The sequence below is a fragment of the Neovison vison genome, chromosome 6 (assembly GCF_020171115.1).
Source record: "Neovison vison isolate M4711 chromosome 6, ASM_NN_V1, whole genome shotgun sequence".
Lineage (NCBI taxonomy): Eukaryota > Metazoa > Chordata > Mammalia > Carnivora > Mustelidae > Neogale > Neogale vison.
In genome coordinates, this window is record NC_058096.1 from 129,109,260 (window position 1) to 129,131,334 (window position 22,075).

Genomic DNA, 22,075 nt, shown 5'->3' on the forward strand with positions numbered 1-22,075 from the left:
ATGCTTGCTTTTGGCAATGGCACCCCGATCCTAGGACCAGAACCGAATTATGCTTTGAATTCTGAAATACTTAGAGTCTTAATTATAAAATCACACACTGATTTTCTTTCACAGTGAATGTGCTAGAAACTACACTCAAAGTGATGTTAACCTCTACAGAGTAACACTATTTTGAAGGCCACATTGTATCTTACAAAATTATTGGAGATTTACCCTCTTTGGCATGTAGAGCAAGTTTATGAGCCACACAAGAAAGTCAATATTGTTACTCTGTGAAAAATAATTGCAATACATTTAGCAGGGGACCGGTTAGTAAAAAGAACTCTTACAAAATTAGTAAGGAAAAAAATACATGAGTAGGAATATAAGTAATTCACAAAAGAAGAATTTTAAATGGCAAATGAACATATGAAAAATACACTAAAAATTAAATACACAAAGATGAGATGTCATTATTCACTAATAAAAATTTCTGAGATTGATAAAAATCAAACACCAGCATTTACCAGCTCACAAGGGCACAGGTTGGCCAGGCGTGCTTGCCTGAGACACACCAGTTCACCGCAGGTCTTGGCTCGGTTTGCTCGTGTACTCGTGGTCAGCTGGTAAGTTGGCTGGAGACCAGGTAGGGTAGGGTGGCCTCACCTGAGATGCCTCTACTCTGTTCCACGTGGCCTCTCCTCCTCCAGCAGGCTAGCCTGGGCTCATGCACATGGCATTTGTGGCTAGAATCCCAAGAATGAGGACAGAAGCTGCAAAATTTCTTGAGACCTAGGCTCAGAGCTTGCCCAACATCACTTATATTAACATCACATGCTAACTAGCCAAACCACATCGTAAGGACAGACAGCTCACATTCAAGGGACAGAACGAAAGACCTCTCAGAAGTACAAAGTTTTGTGACCAGTTTTGCGATCAAATACAGCAAACACAGCGGGCATCCTCTCATGCTGAGGGTGTGGTCCTCAAATGATAAAATCATTCACTGGAAGTTTGCTAGTATATAACGAAAGTCTTAAAAATCTCTATTAGCTGTGATCCATATTTAAGAATTTATTCAAAGGAACTGATTTGAAAAGAGCGTAAAGAGATGTGTATCAGAATGTTCAGACATCGCTGATTATAAGAATAAAACATTGGGGAAAAGTTAACTATCCTACCAAAAGGGATGGCTTATGTGGATTATAAACCCTATGTAGAATAGAGTACTATGCAGCCCACTGAAAATGATGACGTAGGACTATATTCACTGACATGTGAAGAGTCAAGAAAAGAAAGCTGGTTATGAAGAACAAGTTTACTATAACCCTGCTTTGGACTTTTACTCTTTATTTTATATCTTCCTGTATCATCCAGATTCTTATATCTTCCTGTATCATCTGCTCAGGCTTTTTTGTTCAGTAGGTATTTATTTTTTTGTTGTTGTTTTAAATTACTAAATTCGAATTATACATAGTTTAACGGGTTTTAATGCATGCATAATGCTTGCTCATGTTACCACCCCTACATTCAGAATACAGGGCACTTCTGTTACCCCAAAATTCCTTTGTGCAGAATCTCCATAATTATATCCTCTTGCCTCTCCTAAGAGTTTCTTTGCATTATTGAGAAGTATTCCTTTATATGGACATAGCACCGGGTGTTTACCCATTTACCTACCGAAGGACATTTAGGTTGTTTCCAGTTTGGGGTCACTGTAAATAGAGCTTCTGTAATATTTCTGTCTAGATTTCCGTGTGAACATAAGTGTTCATTTCTCTGGGATAAACCTTCAAGACTACAGTTGTTGGGTCATCTGTTTGGTGTATGTTTTGTTTTATATGAAACTGCCAAACCATCTTCCAGAGTTGCTACTTTACAATCCCCCAGCAGTGTGTGAGATCTGATTTCTCCACAACTTTGTCAGTATGTTATCACTATGTCTTATTACTGCTCTTCTAATAGGTATGATACCTCTTTGTGGTTTTAATTTGTTTTCCTAATGGCTAATCATGTTGAACATCTTTTCTTATGCTTATTTGCCATCTGTAATCTCTTCTTTGGTGAATATCTGTTCTTTTACTCGTTTTCTAATTGGAATGTCTTTGCACTTCTGTGAAAAATCAATTTGCCATATTTGCATGGCTCTATTTCTTAACTGTGCTCCATTTATCTATGTATCTATCCCTTTACCAATATCACACTGATGACTGTAGCTTTATAACACATCTTAAAATCAGCTGGCTGGAGTCCTCTAACTTTTTTTTTTTTTCCAAAATCGGTTTGACTACTCAAGTTGCTCTATCTTTCCATCTATATTTTAGAATCACCTTGCCTCAATCTGAAATATATAAAATTCTTGGGGCGCCTGGGTGGCTCAGTGGGTTAAAATATATAAAATTCCTTCAGGGAGTTTGAATGAAGTTGCATTAAATTTATATAGATCAATTTAGGGAGAATTGCCAATTTAACAATATTGAGTTCTCAATTCATGAACATGGTATGTTCACCCACTTATTTATGTCTTCTTTAATTTTTTAATCACATTTTGTAGTTTTCAACATTCAGCTCCTGAACTTTTTTTTAGATTTATACTTAGGCATTTCAATTTGGGGGGGCTATAGTAAATATTAATTTTTAACCAATTTCCAATCATTTGTTGCAAATATAAATATAACCGATTTGGGGGTGCTGACCTTGTATCCTGTGACCATGCTAAACTTTATTAGTTCTAGGAAATTTCTTTGTAGATTACTTGATATTTCCTATGTAGATAGATGTGTCATATGTGAAAAAGGAGAGTTTTATTTTTTTCTTTCCAATCGATAGGGCTTTTATTGCTTTTTGTTTTGTTTCATTTCACTGGGTAGAACTTCCAGTATAATATTTATTAAGAGCAGTAAGAGTGGACATCCATGCTTTGTTTCCATCTTCGGTGGAAAACATTCCATTTTTGACTATTAAATATGCTGTTAGCTATAGATTTTCCATAAATACCCTTTTCCAGATTAAGGAAGTTCCCTCCAATTCCTAGTTTATTGAGAGGTTTTATCAATGCTAAATTTTGTCAAGCACATTTTCTGCATCAATTGATATGATCACATGGTTTTTCTTCTTTGGCCTGCTAATGTTATTAGGTGAATTACATTTATTGGTTCTCAAATATTGAACCAGGCTTGAATTGCCTAAATAAATCACACTTGATTGTGGTGTATTAGTCTTTTGCTATATTGCAGGATTTAATTTTCCAATATTTTTTGAGAATTTTGTGTTCATAGGAAATATTGGTCTGAAAACACAAAGGAAAAGAAAAGAAATATCGGGCTGTAGGGTTCCTTCCTTGTGCTATCTTGATCTGGTTTGGGCATCAGATCGATGATGACCTCATGAAATGGGTAATGAAATATTTGCTACTCTTCTGTTTTCCGAAAGGTCTTATTTTAAAAATTGGTCTTATTTCTTTTCAAATGTTTTTTAGAATTTGTCAGTGACTAGACCTGGTATTTGTTTGTTTCTGAAAGATTTTGAAATACAATTAGTTTTTAAAATGGGTACAGGGATACTGAGGTTATCTACTCATTGGATCAGTTTTGGTAGTTTGTAACTTTCAAGGAATTGGTCCATTTCATCTAAGTTGTAGAGTTTATGTACATAGGGATGTTTGTAGTATTTCTTTATTATTCTTTTAATACATATGTGATCAGTAGGGGTCTCACATATTTCATTCCTGATCCTGGTGTCTTGATTCCTGATTCATGTCTTACCTCCCTTTCTTTCTGGTCAGTCTGGTTCTTATTTTGCTGATCTTTCCAAAGAACCAGCTTCTGGTTTCATTGATTATTATCTCAGTATTTCTTCATTTTTTTTTTCTACACCACACTATTTCTCCTCTCCTTCTGAAATTTCAATAACATGAATGTTATTGACATTTAAGATTTATCCCACAGGTCCCTGAAGTTTTGTTCACTTTTTCTTGCTGTTGTTCATATTGGATAATTTCTATTGATCTTTCTTCAAATTCACTGACTCTTTCCTCTGTCATCTCCATATTACTACTTAGTATATCCAGATAATTTTTCAATCCATTATATTTTTTAGTTCTAAACTTTCTATTTGTTTCATCTTTATAATTTCTGTTATTTTGTTGATTCTTAGTGTCTTTCCATTTATTTCAAGACAATTTGCCATCACTTCTTAGAGCATGGTTACTATGGCTCTTTGAAAGTCTGTCTGATAATTCCAAAGTCTATGTCATCCTGGACTTACCATCTGTTATCTTTTCCTTTCAAGTACAATTACTCCTGGTTCTACCCATGCTGGGTAATTTTGGACTGCAGCCTTTGCAATGCTATGTAGACCTGCCCTGCACATTGACTTCCCAGTGGCCACTCGAGGCATTGGCCTGCCCCATCTTAGTTCCCAAAGACTGTGGTATGATGCAGTATGATGCTTAGGATGAGATCCATGTATGTTCAACACAGAGGTGACCAAAAGAGTTCATCCATACCTGCATAGATTTGCTTTCTTGAGCTCCCTCCCCTTCACAATTCACTTCCCAGTTCTCCAGCATGAAAGCTGGACCTCAGTTTCCCCACCCTGCCAGGTACTTCTCACAACTCTGTCTGCACCTAGAGACAATCAGTAGGGGACAGAAAGAGAGGGAGGAAAATATTGAGTATTTGCTCCCACACTCTAGGGAATCATAAATTCTCTAGTGCCCTCCCTCAAAGACTCAGGTGCTTAAGGTTTTGTCTGACCAATAAAATCACTGCTACACTGCTACCAACAGAATTTGCTAGGGGCTGAGTGAGGAAATAACAGAAAAAAGGGTGGGAGTACAGCAAGGAATTTCCCCCACACTCTCTGACTCTTAGAGGTTTCCTTTCTTACTCCACAAGCTGGAAGAAAGGACTTCTCATGGAGCACTGCTTCTCTCTACCCTTTGTGTACTTCTGGATTTGGGGTTGCCTTTGAGTCCAGTCTAAGTAATATGACAGGGGAGGGGAATGGTGAGATCACTGCAAATCTGGTGGTGCTTTAAATGCTAATCCTATTCCCCAGCTTGCCTTCTCTGATTTACCTTACAGAATCCACAAATAGTCACTCCATGCATTCTTTCCAACATTTATAGTCACATTCAGTGGGAAAGACAAGGTAGAATGTTCTTATTCCATCTTGCTGGATCTGAAAACTGCTTGTATTTTGTTGTTTTTTTTTTAATTTTTCAAACAAGAGTTATTTGTATATTCAGAAGAAAGCTTAAAACCAGTTGTGTTTTGTTGTTCAAACATCTGTCACGGGACATTGCACCCTTTTCTGGCAACATCCAGCTGAGAATATCACTTCCTCTTCCTTTGCAGGGACACAGCTGACTGTGGAGGTCCACCCTCGAGATGCCATGCCCCAGCTGCTCAAGAAGTTCTCCTTGGCTAAACGTACGTACGTACAGGGCTGCATGTATGTGGAGGGCTGGCAGGGAGGAATCAAAGTCACTTAATGGGCCAGAGCCCAAACTAGGCCTCTTATGGGGGCAGGAGAAGAGTAACGTAGGTCTACACACTGGCAGGAGGCAGAGGCATGATGGGTTCATTCTGGGGCCTCTTTTCTCCATAAGTGATAGCCACTGTTCTTGAGTCTGTGCAATTAAGTGTGGGTAACCCAAGGCATTTAGCTAAAGATGAATTTTATCACAAGAGTGTTGTTTTTAGATACCATTTATTGTCTTCCCCAAAAGTGGCAGACCCAGTGGTAAAGATTTTATATTCATTAGCTTTTTAGTGCTTTGTTATAAACCAACATTATCCTCACCTTATAAGTCAGCAAAGTGAAGAACAGAAAGGTAAAGTACCAGCCCAAAGGACCAGCTAGAAGTGGGGTCAGAACCAGGTCTGCCTGAGACCTATACTCTTAGCCACATGCTTGCCTGCCTTTTGTGCAAGGTGCATAGACCCAGGCCCATGATGTCTATTCCAGATGTCTGGTCCTCTCCAGACATCTGTCTACCTTATGGCTAAAGAGACCTAGGGAAATTCTGGCCAAGGAATGTCGACTCCAGAGCAGCCAGGGCTCAGGTTCTCTCTATGTCCATGCATGGGCAAGGCAGGGCCTTCTGGCTGCCTCTCCTGCAGCCATCGGAGGTCAGGGTCTCAGAAAGGCAGTCAGGTGTAGAGCAGACAGGCCCTGGAGTCAACTGGCTGGGCTCAGATCTCTGCTCTCACCTTGGACAAGTATCTTAACTTTCCTTTTGGAATCAAATTCCTCATCTATGGAAGGAGGAAAATAATTCACCTTCCTTCATAGGACTGTTGTGAAGTTAAATGAGAGAGTCTAAAGCATAAGGCAGGTATGGGAAGTGCACAAGAAACGCTAGCTTCTTGTTGAACCCTCATCACTCTACCAAAGAATGGAGATGGAAATAAAATATAGATGTAAGAAACACAAGGACCACTGTTTCTCTGTGCCTCTATTCATTTGCATCCTTCCGTTGTTATATTTACAAACTTCGGTGGGTTTCAAGGGTATGTAAAATAGCCCACCTTTACACCCTACTCCCCACTTCCTCCTGGTTCCATCAGGGACCCACATCTTCCTGACCTGGTTTCAAAGCAGCAGCCCCTCTCCTGGAGGAGGCTAATAACCCTTGGCAACCATTCTGTGTGAAAGTCCAGGATGAATAGTATTTGGTTGCCTTGAGCCTTCCTTCCTGAGGAATCATTTAATGATTGCTTGACCTTTCTGGGTTTCAGCTCCATAGGAACTGCCTTTCCCTCGCCCCACATTCATTTCTTCCCGTGGTCAGCTCTTATCTGGCAATGAATGCACTGGTGATCTTAGCAACCCCAGATGCATTCCAAGATGGCAGGGGACTCCAGAGCAAGGCGGGAGCTCCAGGATCCAGGCAGACTCACAAAGGAACACTAAGTGTTGATGTCAGAGTAAATCCTACCTTTGCTCACAGATCACCGTTCTCTCTCTTGTCATTCCTTCCTTGTTGCCAGTGCTTCCTCAACCACAGGAGGAAGTCCAGGGTCATTCCAGCAGTAATAGATGGTGGGTGATATGGGAGCAAGAAGGCGGGGGGAAAACAGTGAGAAGGAGGGGTCAGAAGCCAGGACCACCACCTAGACTATTGTCTGTGCTTGCATTTGGATTTCTCTTGAAGCGTCTCCACTTCTGACCTTTGGGATATTGCAGGTTTACAAAGTGATAAAAATGGAAACACAAGACCCCGGCAGCCTGGAACGAAAGATGCCCACGGTGAGTTGCAATGCCTGCTCTGGGGCCATTCTGTGGGATGGTAAATTGGTTTAGCCTCGTAGGCCAATCTGTGTGAGAATTGGGGGCCACCCCTGGGCTCAGGATGGGGATGAGAATCATGATTGATTAGCAATGTCTGCCATGGACACAGACAGGGTAATGAGAAGCTCACACACCATGTGACCCCAAAGCTGAAGCATAAACCCCAATAACAAGGCAACCCATTACAGAAAACATATTAAAAACAGAATTCAGAACTGTGTTAACTTTAAATGGAATGCCAAGCATCTGTAAGGTAGGAGGCATGTGAATACGCAGAACAGGACAGAGGGTAAAACCCTGAATGGGATGATAGATGGCCTGCCTTCTAATTCTATTTTTGTCCCTCACTCACCTTCTGTGGGCCTCAGTTTTCCTCTCAGTAGACCAGATGACGTCTAAGGTTTGGTAGAGTTTGGCACTTCTTCCCATTGTTTTGCTTTAAAATTAGAATAATTTAGTTAATGCCACTGGTATTTTAAATGTATTTATGCAAAATCATATTTAGAGCTTATGTAATCTCTTCAGAAGGTAAATTTAATGAGGCATAAATCATTGTGGGTATTTTTAATGTTCAGATATTGTAAAATGGAACCAAGAAAGGGTAAAATTAGTAATAGGGTTTTGAGTCCTATTTTAGAAATGTCATCCTTCTTTTCAGTGGGGGCGGGGGAGACCTCATTTGCAGAGTTGTGCTGAGCAGAAATCTGTTAAATGTAAGTCCACTTCATATCCACTTAGGTCAGCCTGCTAGCCCTTGTCAGAGAGTGGCAGGACCCGGATTCTGTGGAGGGAGAAGGCACTGAGAGCCTGCTGCTGGTCCCTAACTCCTCCCTTGGAGGTGGCTGGACAAGGGCTGTGCTCACACCACACAGGATAGGGACTGACAGTGATCTAAGTAATAAGGGACAAAAGATCCCAGCTCCAGAATCAGAGATGTGAGCCACAATGGTGCTAGGCCTCCAGGGAGCCCCAGGGTAAGAGTGTACTGGGCAGAAGATTTGGGAAGGGTCCAGGAAACGTCTTGGCCCTTTTAGAAGGAATAGAAAAACACAGAAAGAAAATGCTGGGCTGGTGAGTGACCACCATAGCTTCAGGGTCTGGGAAGCCTGCCTTCCCCGCCAGCGCGCTGTGCCCCCTCTCGGGAGAGGAACAGCCCTTAGATCTTGGTTGTGTCTGAGCCCGTGAGGTGGTGAGGACCCACTCAGAGGCTTGGGGTCAAAGAGACCAAACCCCTCTAGGGGCCACTGCAGATGTCAGCAAGAAACAAAAATGCAGCGCAAAGCAACCTTGGGGAATGTATCAGAGCTAATGGGGTTGTAAGGAAGGAAGGCCCGATTCTTAACAGGAAGGGACCTTATAGCAGTGGGGAAGTGCGGGCGGACCCACATGGCCTGCTCAGACAGCTGACTGGAGTTTGAGAGCTCCTCTGTGGCCAGAAGTTGGCCAGCATCCTAACCAGCTGCCACTGTCCCTCAGCTGATGCTGGCCCAGGAGGGTTGTGCAGGAGCTCCTCCACTCCCTCACCCCATGTCTTGGGCCTGTGGCACCAAGGCACGGGTCTCTCACAGACCTTGAGGGATGCACAGGCAGAAGCAGCCACAGCCCCCTCAGCGGGCACCAAGGCTTTATACCTTCTCTCTTGTGTTTGCCCACAGGGGACTCCCAGCCCACACCCTCCCAGGGAGCAGAGTGCCACTAACCTTACAACGCAATCCACCATCTCCTTCACTCTCCTGGGGGCCCCACAGATGTGTGCTGCAGCCTAGTGGCTGAGTCCAGCAGCCCCCAGGGAGGGGGAGGTCCTGAAGGTCAGGCCCCTGTGAGAACCAAGGCTTCATGCAGCCCCCAGCCCACTTTCCCATGTTGCTCTGTGGTTTCCAAGCTGGCTGCCGTCCCCTGGGGGCCCAGGAGCACCCCTCCCAGGGGAGTTGGGTTATCAGCGAGTTCTGGGATGAGTGTCCCTTTGGACTCATTTTCCTCACCTACACCCTGGCCTCCCACCCACCTTGCCTGCTTTGGTCGGCCTTTTGAATAAGGGAACCCTGAATAAGAGGGACCCTGCCAGAGCCCAGGCTCCCTGTCAGCCTGAGACAGGAGTTTGCTGCCCATCCATGGCTGGTCTGACCACTGGTCAGTTAGCCCTGCAGCAGCTGACTGGGGCTGTGCTGTGTCCTGGCTTCCTATGAGAAAAGAGAGCACAGATGAGTGACTGTGGGGCCCAGCCTCCCTCTGAAGCCTGCCCACAGCACTTGGAGTACACGTCGTTAGCACACACTTGGCTTTCCTGGGGTCCTCCAATCTCCAGCTAACTGTGGGTTTGGGAGGAAGCTTGTCTGAGTGCCAAACCCACAGAAGATTGCATGGCTTGGTGTTAGCACACCCTCCTTCGATACCCAGGGTGCCCTCCACCCTGGGCGCCGTGGCTATGGCACAGACCCTCCCTCCTTGAGCCCGCCAGGGACTGGCAGCATTCCTGGATGCTTCCCACAAAGCACACTTTCCTGGAACAGTTAGCAGGAAATCTGCAGAAAACTGTATGATGGGGAGAAGGGGGTTCCATCATTAATATATCTGAACACTGCTGAGTTCATTGAGGGGAAACCAGTTTCTTTACTGCTGACTTCCTGGGGTCTGCAAATAGGCTTAGATCCCCTGTGAGTCTCCAGAAGAACTGGAGGAGTTGCCATTGTTCACAAGCCCATTTAACTAAAGAACTCTTTTAGGAGATCTAGCCCTTTGGGAGTAGTGTTTCAAGCTCTGGGAAGCATGTTGAAGGTCGGGCAATCCCAGCTCCTCAAAAAGACAGAAAGGCCTGGGCCAGGCCACCCTTGCCAGCAGGCCTCAGTAGCTGACCAAGCCTTCCTGCGTTTGCAGCCTACCCCTGGGATCGGTCCAGCCTGAAATCCATGCCCCTGGACCTGCGGCAGTTTGAGAAACTGGACACCTATGCCTCACAGGTAAGGGAACAAACCCCTCTGTGTAAGGTGGCTTGGAGATTCCCGAGTCAGGATAATGAAGCCTTTCTTCGGGTGCCTTCTGAGTGCACCTGCAGTCCCTTGGTCAGATGGCCTAGAGTGCTTATTCACATCATACGGATGGGGAAAAGAAGGCCAAGGCACCAGACCCCTACCCAGGACAGAAGCCCATTCCATCCCCCCAGTGCTGCCCACGGAGTCCTGACATGCCCCCCACCCAGGGTGCACACCCTGCAGGTATGTCTGATTGGAAGGGCCACAAAGCTGGGTCCATTGCCGAAGTTGAGTCACCATAGGCTGGTAAGCAGGGAGGTCATCTATAGTCTAAAAAGACCACCCTGTGGTTGGCACCTAGTAGGTGCTCAGGAAGCTAGTTTGGTGAATTGATGAGTGGATGGATAGGGACCTGAATCCAGAGTCAGATTTGAGGCAGGACCATCAGCAGGGGGTGGTCCGCTGTCCCAGAAGGAGCAGGTGTGACATGGATTAAGTGGGGAAAATGAGAGCAGAGAGGAGTGGAAAGGTCAGCACTGAGCTGGAGGCGAAGGGAGGACCACATCCCGGTGTGTGTGAGGGAGGTGTAAGGCAGGGGGCTCACAGGCTGCTGGACTGAGGGACGGAGGGAGGGTGGGATTGCTCCTCACTACAGGGAGCAAGGGTCAGGGGTGACGAGTTTGTTTTGGAGCATTCGGCCTTAGTACCTGGGGAACAGCATGGGAAGTGACAACTGGGCAGCCCGTCTCCAAGCCCGGAACCCTCACCAGCCTGAAGAGATCTGGGCAGGAAACGCTGATCCAGGAACCAACAGATTGAGCTAAGAGCTGAAGCCATGGGTGGGTGTCATCTTGGGGAGGACAGGGCAGGAGGTCCAAAAGGGCCGTGAGCCACCTGAGACCAGGGCAAGACCAGGAAGGATCAATGTTCTCGAAGGTCCAAGGAGATCTCCCTGAGGTCAGGGATGGTCAATAGCATGAGCCGTTCAGTCTGGTCCAGTGAGGTCAGGATTGACTCATTTCCACTACTTCCTCATTGAAGCATTTCCTATTCCCAGAGGGGGAGTTGAGAGAAGCGTCAGATCCTCAGCCAGACTCAGCCAGGCTGAGGAACAAAGCAGGGGTGAAGGAGGAGGGAGTGGAGAGAAGACCCCACAGGAACCTGGCAGAGAAAGGGAGGTGAGATGTAGGTAGCCCTAAGAAGAAGATCTGGGGAGGGGGTGAAGACAGGAGGGAATAGGGCAGCCAGGACCGGAAGGGAGGAGGTAAGGACACAGGTGAGCAAGGGCACTGCCTGAGAAGAGCAAGGCCTGCAAAGACAAGAGGCCCAGACCGAAGGCTGACGGAGAGGCTGGCTGCACGGGAGGGAGGCTCATTGAGGGGAAATCCTGCCTGAGTCTTGTTGAGTCTGAGGCCAGGTTGTCTCAGAGGGAGAGAAGGGTGGTGTGTTGGGGTCTGAGGAGGGTGGGATGTGTTGTAATGGCCGCCAGAAGGGACAGGACAGGCTGCTGGCCAGGCTTGGAGAGCAGTGCTGGGAGCCCAGCTGAGGCCAGAGACCCAGCCACAAAGCAGTGGGTGTCCAGAGCCTGCCAGGCCCTGGTAGAGCCGGGAGGTAAGGACCAATGGCCCAGAAGCCAGGAGGTTAAGTCAGGAGTCACCCAGGCTGGAGTGTGGGCCCTGCGATGTGTCAGGCGCTGTCCTTGGCCCTGAAGGAGCCACAAAGACGAGAACTGTGGGGCTGGAGCTAGACATTGAAAAAAAGGAGGCAGGCAGCAGCTGAGTAGGTGGGAGGCAGAAGCGGGGTCGAGTTCTCCTTGTAGTCAGACAGGACATCCTGGAGTGCTGAGGTGGGTGGTGGAAAGGATCCAGGAGCTCAGGGAGTACGGTAGGGTGGGGGCTGGCCGAGACGCAGGCAAGAATTTAGCACCCAGTTGCCCCAGCTTCTCTAGAAAGATTAAACGTAGTCAAGGCTGCCTTGCCTACAACCCCAGCCATTTTTCCTCCCGAGGGCCCCTGCAAGAAAACCTTATATGTTCTTTCTTTAAATTGTGGTAAAATACGTATAATTTAAAATTTGCCACATTAACCATTTTTTGGTGTGAAACTCAGTGGCACTGACTGCCTTCACGATATTGTACAACCATCACCCCAAACAAAAACTCTATACCCATGAAACTGTCACTCTCTGTTCTCCCTGGTAACCTCTGGATTACTCACTGTCTCTCTGAACATGTTTACTCTCGATATTCCACCTAAGTGGAATCACCCAGTACCTGTTCTTTTGTGTCTGGCTTGTACAGCCTCACGTTTTCAAGGTTCATCCGTGTTGTAGCATGTGTGAGAACTTCATTGCTTTTCATGGATAAATAATATTTCATTGTAGAGCTATACTTCATGTGTTTACCTGTCCATCTGTGACGGACACTTGCGTTGTTTCTGTCTTCTGTGTATTGTGATGATGTTGCGATGAACATAGGTGAACAAGTGTCTGTCTCGCTCTCTTGGGTTCTCTTGGGCATATACGTAGGAGTGGAATTACTGATCATATGATAATCCTGCTCAGCTGTTTGAGGAACCACCAAACTGTTTTCCACAACACCTGCACCATTTTACATTTCCACTACAGGGCACAAGGGTTCTAATTTCTCCACCTCCTTACTATCTTTTTTACTATAGCCCTCCTAGTGGGTGTGAAGTGGCATCCTGTGGTTTCGATTTACATTTTCCTAATGATGTGAGAAGCTTTTCATGGGCCGTTTATATATCTCTGACGAAGTGTATATTCAAATCCTTCATCCATTTTAAAATTGGGCTGTTTGTCTTTTTGAGTTGCAGGAGTTCTTTATATATTCTGGATATTAATCCCTTATCAGAAATGTGATTTGTGACTATTTTCTCCCATTCCCTAAGTTGTCTTTTCACTTTCTCAGTCATGTTCTTTGATGCCCAGAGGTTTTTTATTGTTATGAAGCCCAATAAATCTATTTATTCTTTTGTAACTTGTGCTTGTAGCATTCTTTCAAAGAATCTGTTGCCAAATCCAAGGTCATGGTTATTTATTCCTGTGTTTACTTTAAAGAGTTTTATTATGTTTGTTCTTTTATTTAAGCCATTGATCCTTTTTGAGTTAACTTTTTAAAAAGATCTCTTTATTTATTTAGGGAGAGAAAGAAAGAATTTCAAGCAGACTCCTTACTGAGCCCAGAGCCCGACACAGGGCTCAATCCTACAACCCTGAGATCATGACCTGAGCCAAAACCAAGAGTTGACTGTTTAACTGACTGAGTCACCCAGGCGCCCCAAGTTAATTTATGTATATGGTATGAGGTAGGGGTCCTACTTCATTCTTTTGTAGGTGGATATCCAGTTGTCTAGCACCATTTGTTAGAGACTATTCTCTCCCCACTGAATAGACTTGTCATCCTTGACAAAAAAGTCAGTTAGTCATAGGGGTATAAGCTAATTTTTTGACTCTCAATTCTATTCCACTCACCTATATGATCCTTGCGTGAGTACCACACTATTTTGATTACTATAGTTTTATAGTAGGTTTTGAAATCCAGAAATGTGAGTCCTCCAACTTCATTCTTTTTTTTTTTAAAGATTTTATTTATTTATTTGACAGACAGAAATCACAAGTAGGCAGAGAGGCAGGCAGAGAGAGAGAGAGAGGAGGAAGCAGGCTCCCTGCAGAGCAGAGAGCCCGATGCGGGACTCGATCCCAGGACCCTGAGATCATGACCTGAGCCGAAGGCAGTGGCTTAGCCCACTGAGCCACCCAGGCGCCCCTCCAACTTCATTCTTATTTTTTCAAAATTGTTTTGGCTATTCTGGGCCCCTTGCCATTTCATATGAGTGGTTTTTCCATTTCTGCAAAAAAAAGGTTGTTGGAATTTTGTAGAGATTGTGTTAAGTCCATAGATCACTTTGGGTGGTACTGAATATGGGTAGGAGCTGCTACAGCTGCCCAATGTCCACCCACCTGGATGGCTCCAGGGTCTGCCAAGGAAGGGTGTGTGGCTCTAGGGCCAGTGACTCAGCTGGTCAGCACTCCCTGATCTGTCCAGTCCCCCAACCAAAGTCTGCCTCAGCCAAGCCCTTGTGCCTCTGGCCCTCTCCTCCTCCTTCTCTGCCTGGAGGAAAAGCAGCACCGACTGCCAGTAGCAAGGCACTGGGGCTCCCACAACCCTCATCCAGGCCCTGACATAGCCCATCCCTCCCACCCCCCAGGTGACGGTCAAGAGTGGCCTGGACGAACTGGTGAGCGACCTGCTCCAGGAGGCCCACAGTGACCTGGAGAGGGTCCGTGTGATCTGGATCTGGATCTGCCACCACATAGGTAGGCCCACCTGTGGTGCCGCTGGCTCTAGGACTCCCTTGATGCCACTCCCTGAAGGACCCTGTTCCTAAAGGAGACCATCTGGGATTCACTTGAACACAAGTGTGTATGGCGTGAGACGGACAGTAGAGTAGAAGAGTTCACAGATGGCTAGGTTGAATTACCAAAGACTAACCAAGGAGGGTAAAACATGCCTTGTACTAACAGTCTCCATAAAGGGTCATGGGGTGGGGGATCCCCCATGGCCATCTGTCCACAGCCAGTGACCAGAGCTAAGGCCTTTTACCCAAGGGCAGCATTCCCTCAGTCCTGGCTCCCTGGTAAACCTTCAGCACAGACCTGAGAACCCAGGACAGAAGGTCATCCCCAAGAAGGACAGGGAAGGTTCATTAAAGCACCAGTGCCAGAAAGAGTGGGCTAGCCCCTCCCTCTCCCTGTTCCCACACCCACAACCTCAGCCCCATCTCCAGGCACTCAGAGCAACCTCAGGGGGCCTGGGCCTGGGCCTGGGCCTGTGCACCTGTCCCCAGCTCTGCACAGGACAGCCTTGAGAGTCTGGCCAGGTCAAGCCAGGCCCCCCAGGGGTTGCTAGGGGGATATTGGATGCTGGATGCTGCCCCTTGCAGTCAGTGGAAGAGCCAGGTGGTACGGTGGACTTCTAGCATTTTCCCTATGACCTTCTAACCAGCGGAGGGGCTCTCCTGATCTGCTGCCACTGGGCTTTTCCTTTGTCCTCCCAGAGCAGCAGTGAGGAATGCAGCTTAGAGGATGCAGGTAGAGTATCTGACCAGAGCCTGAGAGGCCACTTCCTCCCTCCCCAAAGCCAGCAGCTCTGTTCAGCCTGGGCCTTAAGGGAGCAGAATCAGAAACAGAACATTAGTAAGACACACATTTCCTGCCTGCCACCCTCACACACGTTCCCTTCATGCCCTCAGCGGCCACAGTGATTCCTGCCTCAGGGCCTCCTGCCAGGCCTTCACTACCCAGCAGCCCCATTTAGCGGTAGCTCAGAGCGCCCCCTGTGGGTCAGCATGAGACCTTGGGGTAGCAGCTGCAGCAGGGTGGTGAGAAGCCTCCCAGGAACTGCTTACGGAGCTGTGTGGTGGGAAGGACAAGGGCAGAGGACAAGGGCCTCACCCCATGGTGCTGTCTTGGCCCCCTTCCCTTCCAGCCTCTCCTCAGAGGCCTAACGAGCCAGGCAGCCTGCTCTGCCGATACTTCACTCTCCCGCTTGCCACCTGCACAAGGAGATGACATTTCCCAGAGCTTGCCACCTGCACAAGGAGGTGACATTTCCCATAGCTTGCCCTGGCTGGGTCTGGTTCCCTTCAGCCTGCGGTGGTTTCTTCGGGACCTGAGGGAGGCCAGTCCAAATGGTGCTGAAAAGCCAGCAGAGGGTGGGGACAGTGTCACAGGCCACAGGCAACCACCCCTGGTTGCCTCCCAGGACCTGCTTACTCACAGCCTTCTCTGCCCTCCAGAGTATGATGTCGAGGCTGCCCAGGAGAAGGACCGCCAGGCCTTCAAGCCCACAGACATCCTGCGGACCCAGAAAACCAACTGTGACGGCTACGCTGGACTCTTTGAGAAAATGTGCAGGTACGAGCGGGGTCCCACGGAAGGTAGGCATATCCGGGCTGACCACTGCGACCCTCCCCCACTTCTCCCTTTCCAGAGCGCCTCACATACCTTCAAGGCCCACATGCCAGGCCTGAAAACGGAGTTTGCAAACTCTGCTCTGGAATCCAAGTGAGTCCTGAAAAGGTCAATTTCTCCCTCTTTAACACCAGCATAATTGACTTTGTACCATCTGCCGGTTTCGCGATGCATTAACATAATGGCAGATGAAAGCACAGAGATAATTTGGTTATAAAAGGCCCCTTTTCCACCTTCTCTGATCTCTGCTTGGCTGAAGGTTAGAAGAATGGCAGGTCTGGGAGCAGTGGGACAGTGGCTGCTGACGCCAAGGGGACAGTGAAAGCCTGTCCTCGGGCTGGCACGGGGTCCCTCTCTCAGGGGAAACAGATGATCTCCTACCTGAAAGGATTTGTCAGTTAGAGGAGCTGAATAAGTAGGAAGTTAGGCTTTTCTCTTAGAGGCTTTAGGCTCCATTTTCATTGCTCTGGGAATGAGCTCCTGGCCAGGCCACCCAGTGGGTAACAGCAGCTAAGGAAACCACTTGTGTGCGGAGGCACCATTGGAGGTTCTAGGTGACCTCCAGAGAGATTCCAGGCTGGTGGAGCCCCGCCAACCTCACAGCTTCCCGTGCCCACAATCCAAGGTCTGCTGGGTTCCTCGGGAAACAGGGAGCCCAGGAGGCTGCTGAAGAGCCTCTTCCCCAGGGAAATGAAGAGGCTCCGCCCACCATGTCTGCAGGCCTCTGGTAGTGGGCCTTCGCAGGCACCCATGTCAGCCCACCAGGACTCAGGTGCAGATTCGTCAAACCAAGTGCAGCAACAGACACTCAGGGTTCCACAGGTGGGCAGGTGACGTGTCGGGGATGTGTGTACATGTTGACGCAGACAGCCCAAGACGTCCTGCTTCTGCAGTCACACAGCTCTTTCCTGGCCTAACCCTCCACCCCTCCCCCACCACCCCGTTGTTGGGCTCTCCCACCTCCCCACACCACGTGCTCTTCGTGTCCCCCACCTCCACGCCCCACCCCTGACACTCCCGTCCCAGAGGCAACCAGGACAGGTCAGGCCCCTGTGGATGCCAGCCCTTCCGCAGCCCATCCACTCTACCAGAGTGGGCTCTCCCTCCCACCCCTCCCATTCCTACCCCAGCTCCAGGCCCTGGGTACCCCAACGTGCCCGGGGGCCTCTCCAGGAAACGGGATCCTCACTGGCCATCTGCCCAGACTCCCTAGGTCCTGGGTTCCTAAACAGGACCCACAGGCTCATACTGCCCTGTAAAGTCCTCCAAAATCCAACCTCTAGCTCCCTTTCAGCCCTGCACCCTGAGACACTGCCCACACTTCTCTGTCCTCAAGCTTACTCCACTCCCCTCTCTCTAATGCTCCTTCCAGCCCCACTCCTGGATGGTCAAACACCCCTCCAACCCCCCCACATTGTCCCTTCCCTTGATATCATCAACACACCATATACATGGGCTCTGGGCTTGCCATATGCTTTTATTTAGTAACTTTTCCAAAATAATAAAAAAAATTCCTTATTAATTATAGATGATTTATAAAAGGCACAGAAGCAAAAAGAAGAAAATTAGGTCACTCTGACCACTTAGAGATAACACTTAACATTTTGTCACATTCCTTCCCAGACTCTGTTCTATCATATACATGTTACCTGTGCTCATTTTTCCTTACCTGTCTTGTGGGGCTAATAGGTCTTTTATGTGTCTTCAGCCGCCCTCTCTTTGTTTCTGCTACCCCTGTGAATACCCAGCTCAGAATCCTACACACCATAGGCCCAGGATGACCAGAAATGACAAGATATTCATAGCAGATTTGTATGAAATGGACCTCCCTCTCATTTTAAATCATGGACTAATCCTCAGTCTGTTTTCAGCTCTATTTGTGCCTGGCACCTTTCAAAGTGTAATTTTCATCTTAGCTGGCCAACTTGATTTTTCAGGCATAAGATTTTTCAGTCATAGGATACATCCTTCTTTATCCAGTTATAAGCCTTCCAAGCATGGTGCTGAGGGGTGCCAGACTGAAAGTCAGAAAGACGTTCGCCGTCCTCAGCTCCCCCGTCCTTAATTTCCAGTCCTCAATTTACCACTTGTTAATTGCATTCCTTCCGGAAAGGCAGTAACTTCTCAGAGTCTCAGTTTTCCCATCTGTACATGGGGACCGTAGTGCCTGCTGGCAGTGCTAGGGTTAAGTGAGAACATGCAGCTCGGAGTTTGCTCACCTGACTTTGGGGTTGTTGGGTTGTTTTCATTTTTTGTTCTTAACTTTGCCTTTCTTGAGTATGGGAACACTGTCACTCAGTGGAACTGTCCCGCAGACACACATAGACTCAGAAAACTGACACTTGCCTCAAGTGAACCTGTCAATTTGGGGCCTGATCCGGATGCTTAACAATGGCCTTCCTCTGGGCTGCAGCTGATGATTAAATCACATCCCAACATTTTGCATCATTTCAAGCCAGGTTCCATCCTGGCAGTCAGCATCTGAAAACTGTTCGCTGCTCAGACGGTTAACGGTAGCTCACGGTTCCCTGGATCCCTTTAACTTTGGCTTTAAAGATCAGTAACCTCGCCCATGCATCACTTTCCTAATTCCCCTACTTTCCGAATAATTGCCAGAGGTCTTGTAAATTCATTAGCTGGGTCCTTAATAACAGAAGACATGCAATCCTCACGTGCTGATTGATCCCGGCTCGGCTGTCAGCACGGCCTCTTAGCAAAAGTAGTACCCACACGGCCATCATTACTGCTGCCCGTCCATTCTGCCTCCTTGCAGCAGCCTCATTAAAGACTGATTGAATAGAGTCATTCAGTGGGGAACGCAGATATTTTTGCAACATCCTTCATTTCCTCACCGTCTTTCCCAGGTAACCGATGTGAGTTTTTTCTGTTAGTGCAGTGCTTTTAACTGCTGGTCTGGCTTCTTTCTGACTTCCCATCATCCAGCATTAGTGTCCCCTCTTCTGCCTCAGTTCCCCTCGGCCTTCATGAATTCTGCTTACCCTCCTTGCAGGGGCCAAGCTTCAGTTCCCAGATTCCTGCCACCAAGTCAGCCTCCAGTACCACCCCACCCCCCCCCCACCTCACCCCCCGCCGTGATCATGACTCTGGCGCCACCAGCTGGCAGAGTTTCCAGAGACTCTGGGGAAAGCCTGGAACTTCGTGCTTGTTTGAGGCTTTGATGCTGGGGAGACTGGTAATCACCAGTCAGGTGTCAGCTGGTTCCCCATCCATCCTCCTGCTGTCACAAAGAGCAAGAGCAGTGGCCCGCTTCTCCTCAGCCGGATGTCCCAGACGATCCCAACACATCACTTGCTTCCAAAGGCCCCAAAGGCTGGAGAGTGACCATTTCACCCTCCTGAGAAAGGCAGATGTCCTGGCTTACCTGAAGTTATGCCCAGATCTAACTTTGTCATATAAAGTCTCTGAAAAGGAAATCTGAATTCCCCCGCCCTTGTAGATACACTGAAGGCTAGTGCCCACGGAGATGAAGGATGTCACTCCAACAAACCATCCTTTAATTTTGCTCCGCCCATTCATTTATAAATTAAAACATATCTTGGCATACTAAAGGACATTACAAAGCTTCCTGAACAGTGTGTGTCAGGACAGCTGAGTCCTGCGGCTGCTCTGGCCACTGGTGGGCTGTGTGTCCCCAAGCAAGTCAATCTCCCTTTCTGTTCTTCTGACTCCTCGCTTGTCAGAGAGGAGGGCCCTGAGGTCACACACTCAAAAGGCCCGACACAGGGCCTCAGAGTGAGAATAATTACTGCGGGTTATAGTTACTGACCTCACCATTAAGGATGGTGCGAGAAAGGGGAAAGGAGACCGTGCAGCGGAAATAGAGGCACTGTCAGATTTACAGGAAATTGGCTCTATAAACAGCGAAACATAAGCTATGGTTCTGCTTGTTCTGCTTTGGTATAAAAATCACAAAATTTGGGACGCCTGGGTGGCTCAGTTGGTTAAGCAGCTGCCTTCAGCTCAGGTCATGATCCCGGTGTCCTGGGATCGAGTCCCACATCGGGCTCCTTGCTCGGCAGGGAGCCTGCTTCTCCCTCTGACTCTGCCTGCCTCTCTGTCTGCCTGTGCTCACTCTCGCTCTCTCTGACAAATAAGTAAATAAAATCTTTAAAAAAAAAAAAAAAGAAAGAAACAAAGGGCCAGCCATGGAAGGTTTGCAGCCTGAGTGAGTGTTCCATACTCTGGGCCTGTTTCCTCAAAAAAAAAAAAAAAAAAAATCACAAAATTTGGGGGGCATCCGTGTAGCTCAGTTGGTGAAGCAGCCGACTCTTGGTTTGGGTTCAGGTCATGATCTCAGGGTCATGAGCTCGAGCCCCACATCAGGCTTTGCACTCGGCACGGAACCCGCTCATGATTCTTTCTCTCGGTCCCCCTCTGCCCCTCCCCACTACTTATGTGTTCTAGATAGATAGATAGATAGATAGATCTTTTTAAAAAAGGATAGAATACAATCAGCGTTTTCATCGAGGTACAAAAAAAAAGGAAGAAGAGCATGCTTTCTTGCATCTCCCATTAACTACATCCCTCCCTCCCTCTCTTATTTTCCATATGGCTCCCATTCCCTGGAGAGCTGATGGGAGCTGGAGAGGTACACTGAGGTCAGAGCCTGATGCCTGCAGGGCACATGGCCCACCCCAGACAACACGGCCACCCAGAGCGGGCCTGGCAGTGGTGGGGCTAATGCAGTGTTCCAGGTTCCCACGGCAGGCTGTGGACCCTGTCTGTATACAACAATAGTCACAGACAGGCTGCACCCCCTCTGCAACTGACACCACAGGTGTTGGCCATTTAAAAGCTACCATGGGTACAAACCAAGACCCTGTGGCCTGAGGTTATCAAATCGATGTCCTGGGATGGTATTTTGTGCTCTAGAATGGCCAGCCAGATCTCATGAGGAGGTGGAAACATTTCTCATCTTCTGTCTCTTATTCCATGCTCTCCTAGATCTTTCCAGCAAATTCCTCTTCCTTTGGGTCCCCTAAAAGGGCTGTGTGCATCACTAGCATTTTAGTGATGGTTCACTTATATAGGGCAGTCAATGAACTTTCCTTTCAGAATATTTTATTAGGCTATACTGTTTATTATATGATATGATATGGTATGATATGACAACCCTAACCCTGGTGCCTGGTACATGCTTTGCACAAAAGTCAGTGGTCTTTCAATGGCAAGAAATGTTTGTGGGTCATCCTGACTAGCAACCAGCAGCTGGAATTACTAGTCCCACAATTTTGCATGAGAATTATGGATTATTAACAATAATGCTTTACATCATGACTTCTTTGTCCAATTCACCTTGCATATTGCTGCCACATAATAAAATATCCTCCTATCATAGTCAAGCATGGTGTAAGCTCACAGCTAAGATTGTTTTTTCTTCTTTATTCTGCCCCAGGCATTCTCCATGGCCTTCACAGCTTCCCTCCAGCCTGTCTTAGGAGAATCGCCCTGCCTATCAATCACGTAATGCCAACCTTTCTTTTTGCCCATGATGGGCCTGGCAAGGTTACCCTGGAGGTGACCATAGAGCTTAGACTGAGCTCAGATCCCCTGACTGGGCCCAGTGACTTCCCCTCCAGCCACGCACTTCTACCTCCTTCTGCCCTTCCCAGGCTTGGGGTCAGGCTTTCACTGCTGCTCCCCCACTTGGTTCTCAGAGCCTACATCCACCCTCACTGGGAGGGTACCCTAGGCCCACTCCCCAGGAACACGGCCAGCCACACTGCCCACAGTGACACCTGCTCTGTTTCACTGCAACCCCCAGGGCTGTGGGGATGTGCAGGGCTCCCCTTCTTTCCTGGACCACGAGGTGC

At 47.6% G+C, this 22,075-nt stretch overlaps 1 protein-coding gene across 4 annotated transcripts in view; it reads left to right on the forward strand.

The window, feature by feature from the left end:
• Positions 1-22,075, forward strand: part of KY (kyphoscoliosis peptidase) — a 43,892-nt gene that overhangs the window by 12,282 nt on the left and 9,535 nt on the right. For 3 of the 4 annotated variants that reach the window (XM_044255173.1, XM_044255176.1, XM_044255174.1), the window contains 5 exons: positions 5,340-5,414; positions 7,174-7,236; positions 10,153-10,235; positions 14,477-14,585; positions 16,067-16,184. In XM_044255173.1, coding sequence (XP_044111108.1) covers positions 5,340-5,414; positions 7,174-7,236; positions 10,153-10,235; positions 14,477-14,585; positions 16,067-16,184 — 448 coding nt within the window. Of the gene's footprint in view, positions 1-5,339; positions 5,430-7,173; positions 7,237-10,152; positions 10,236-14,476; positions 14,586-16,066; positions 16,185-22,075 lie in introns of all 4 variants that reach the window. The other variant, XM_044255175.1, reaches the window with a different exon arrangement.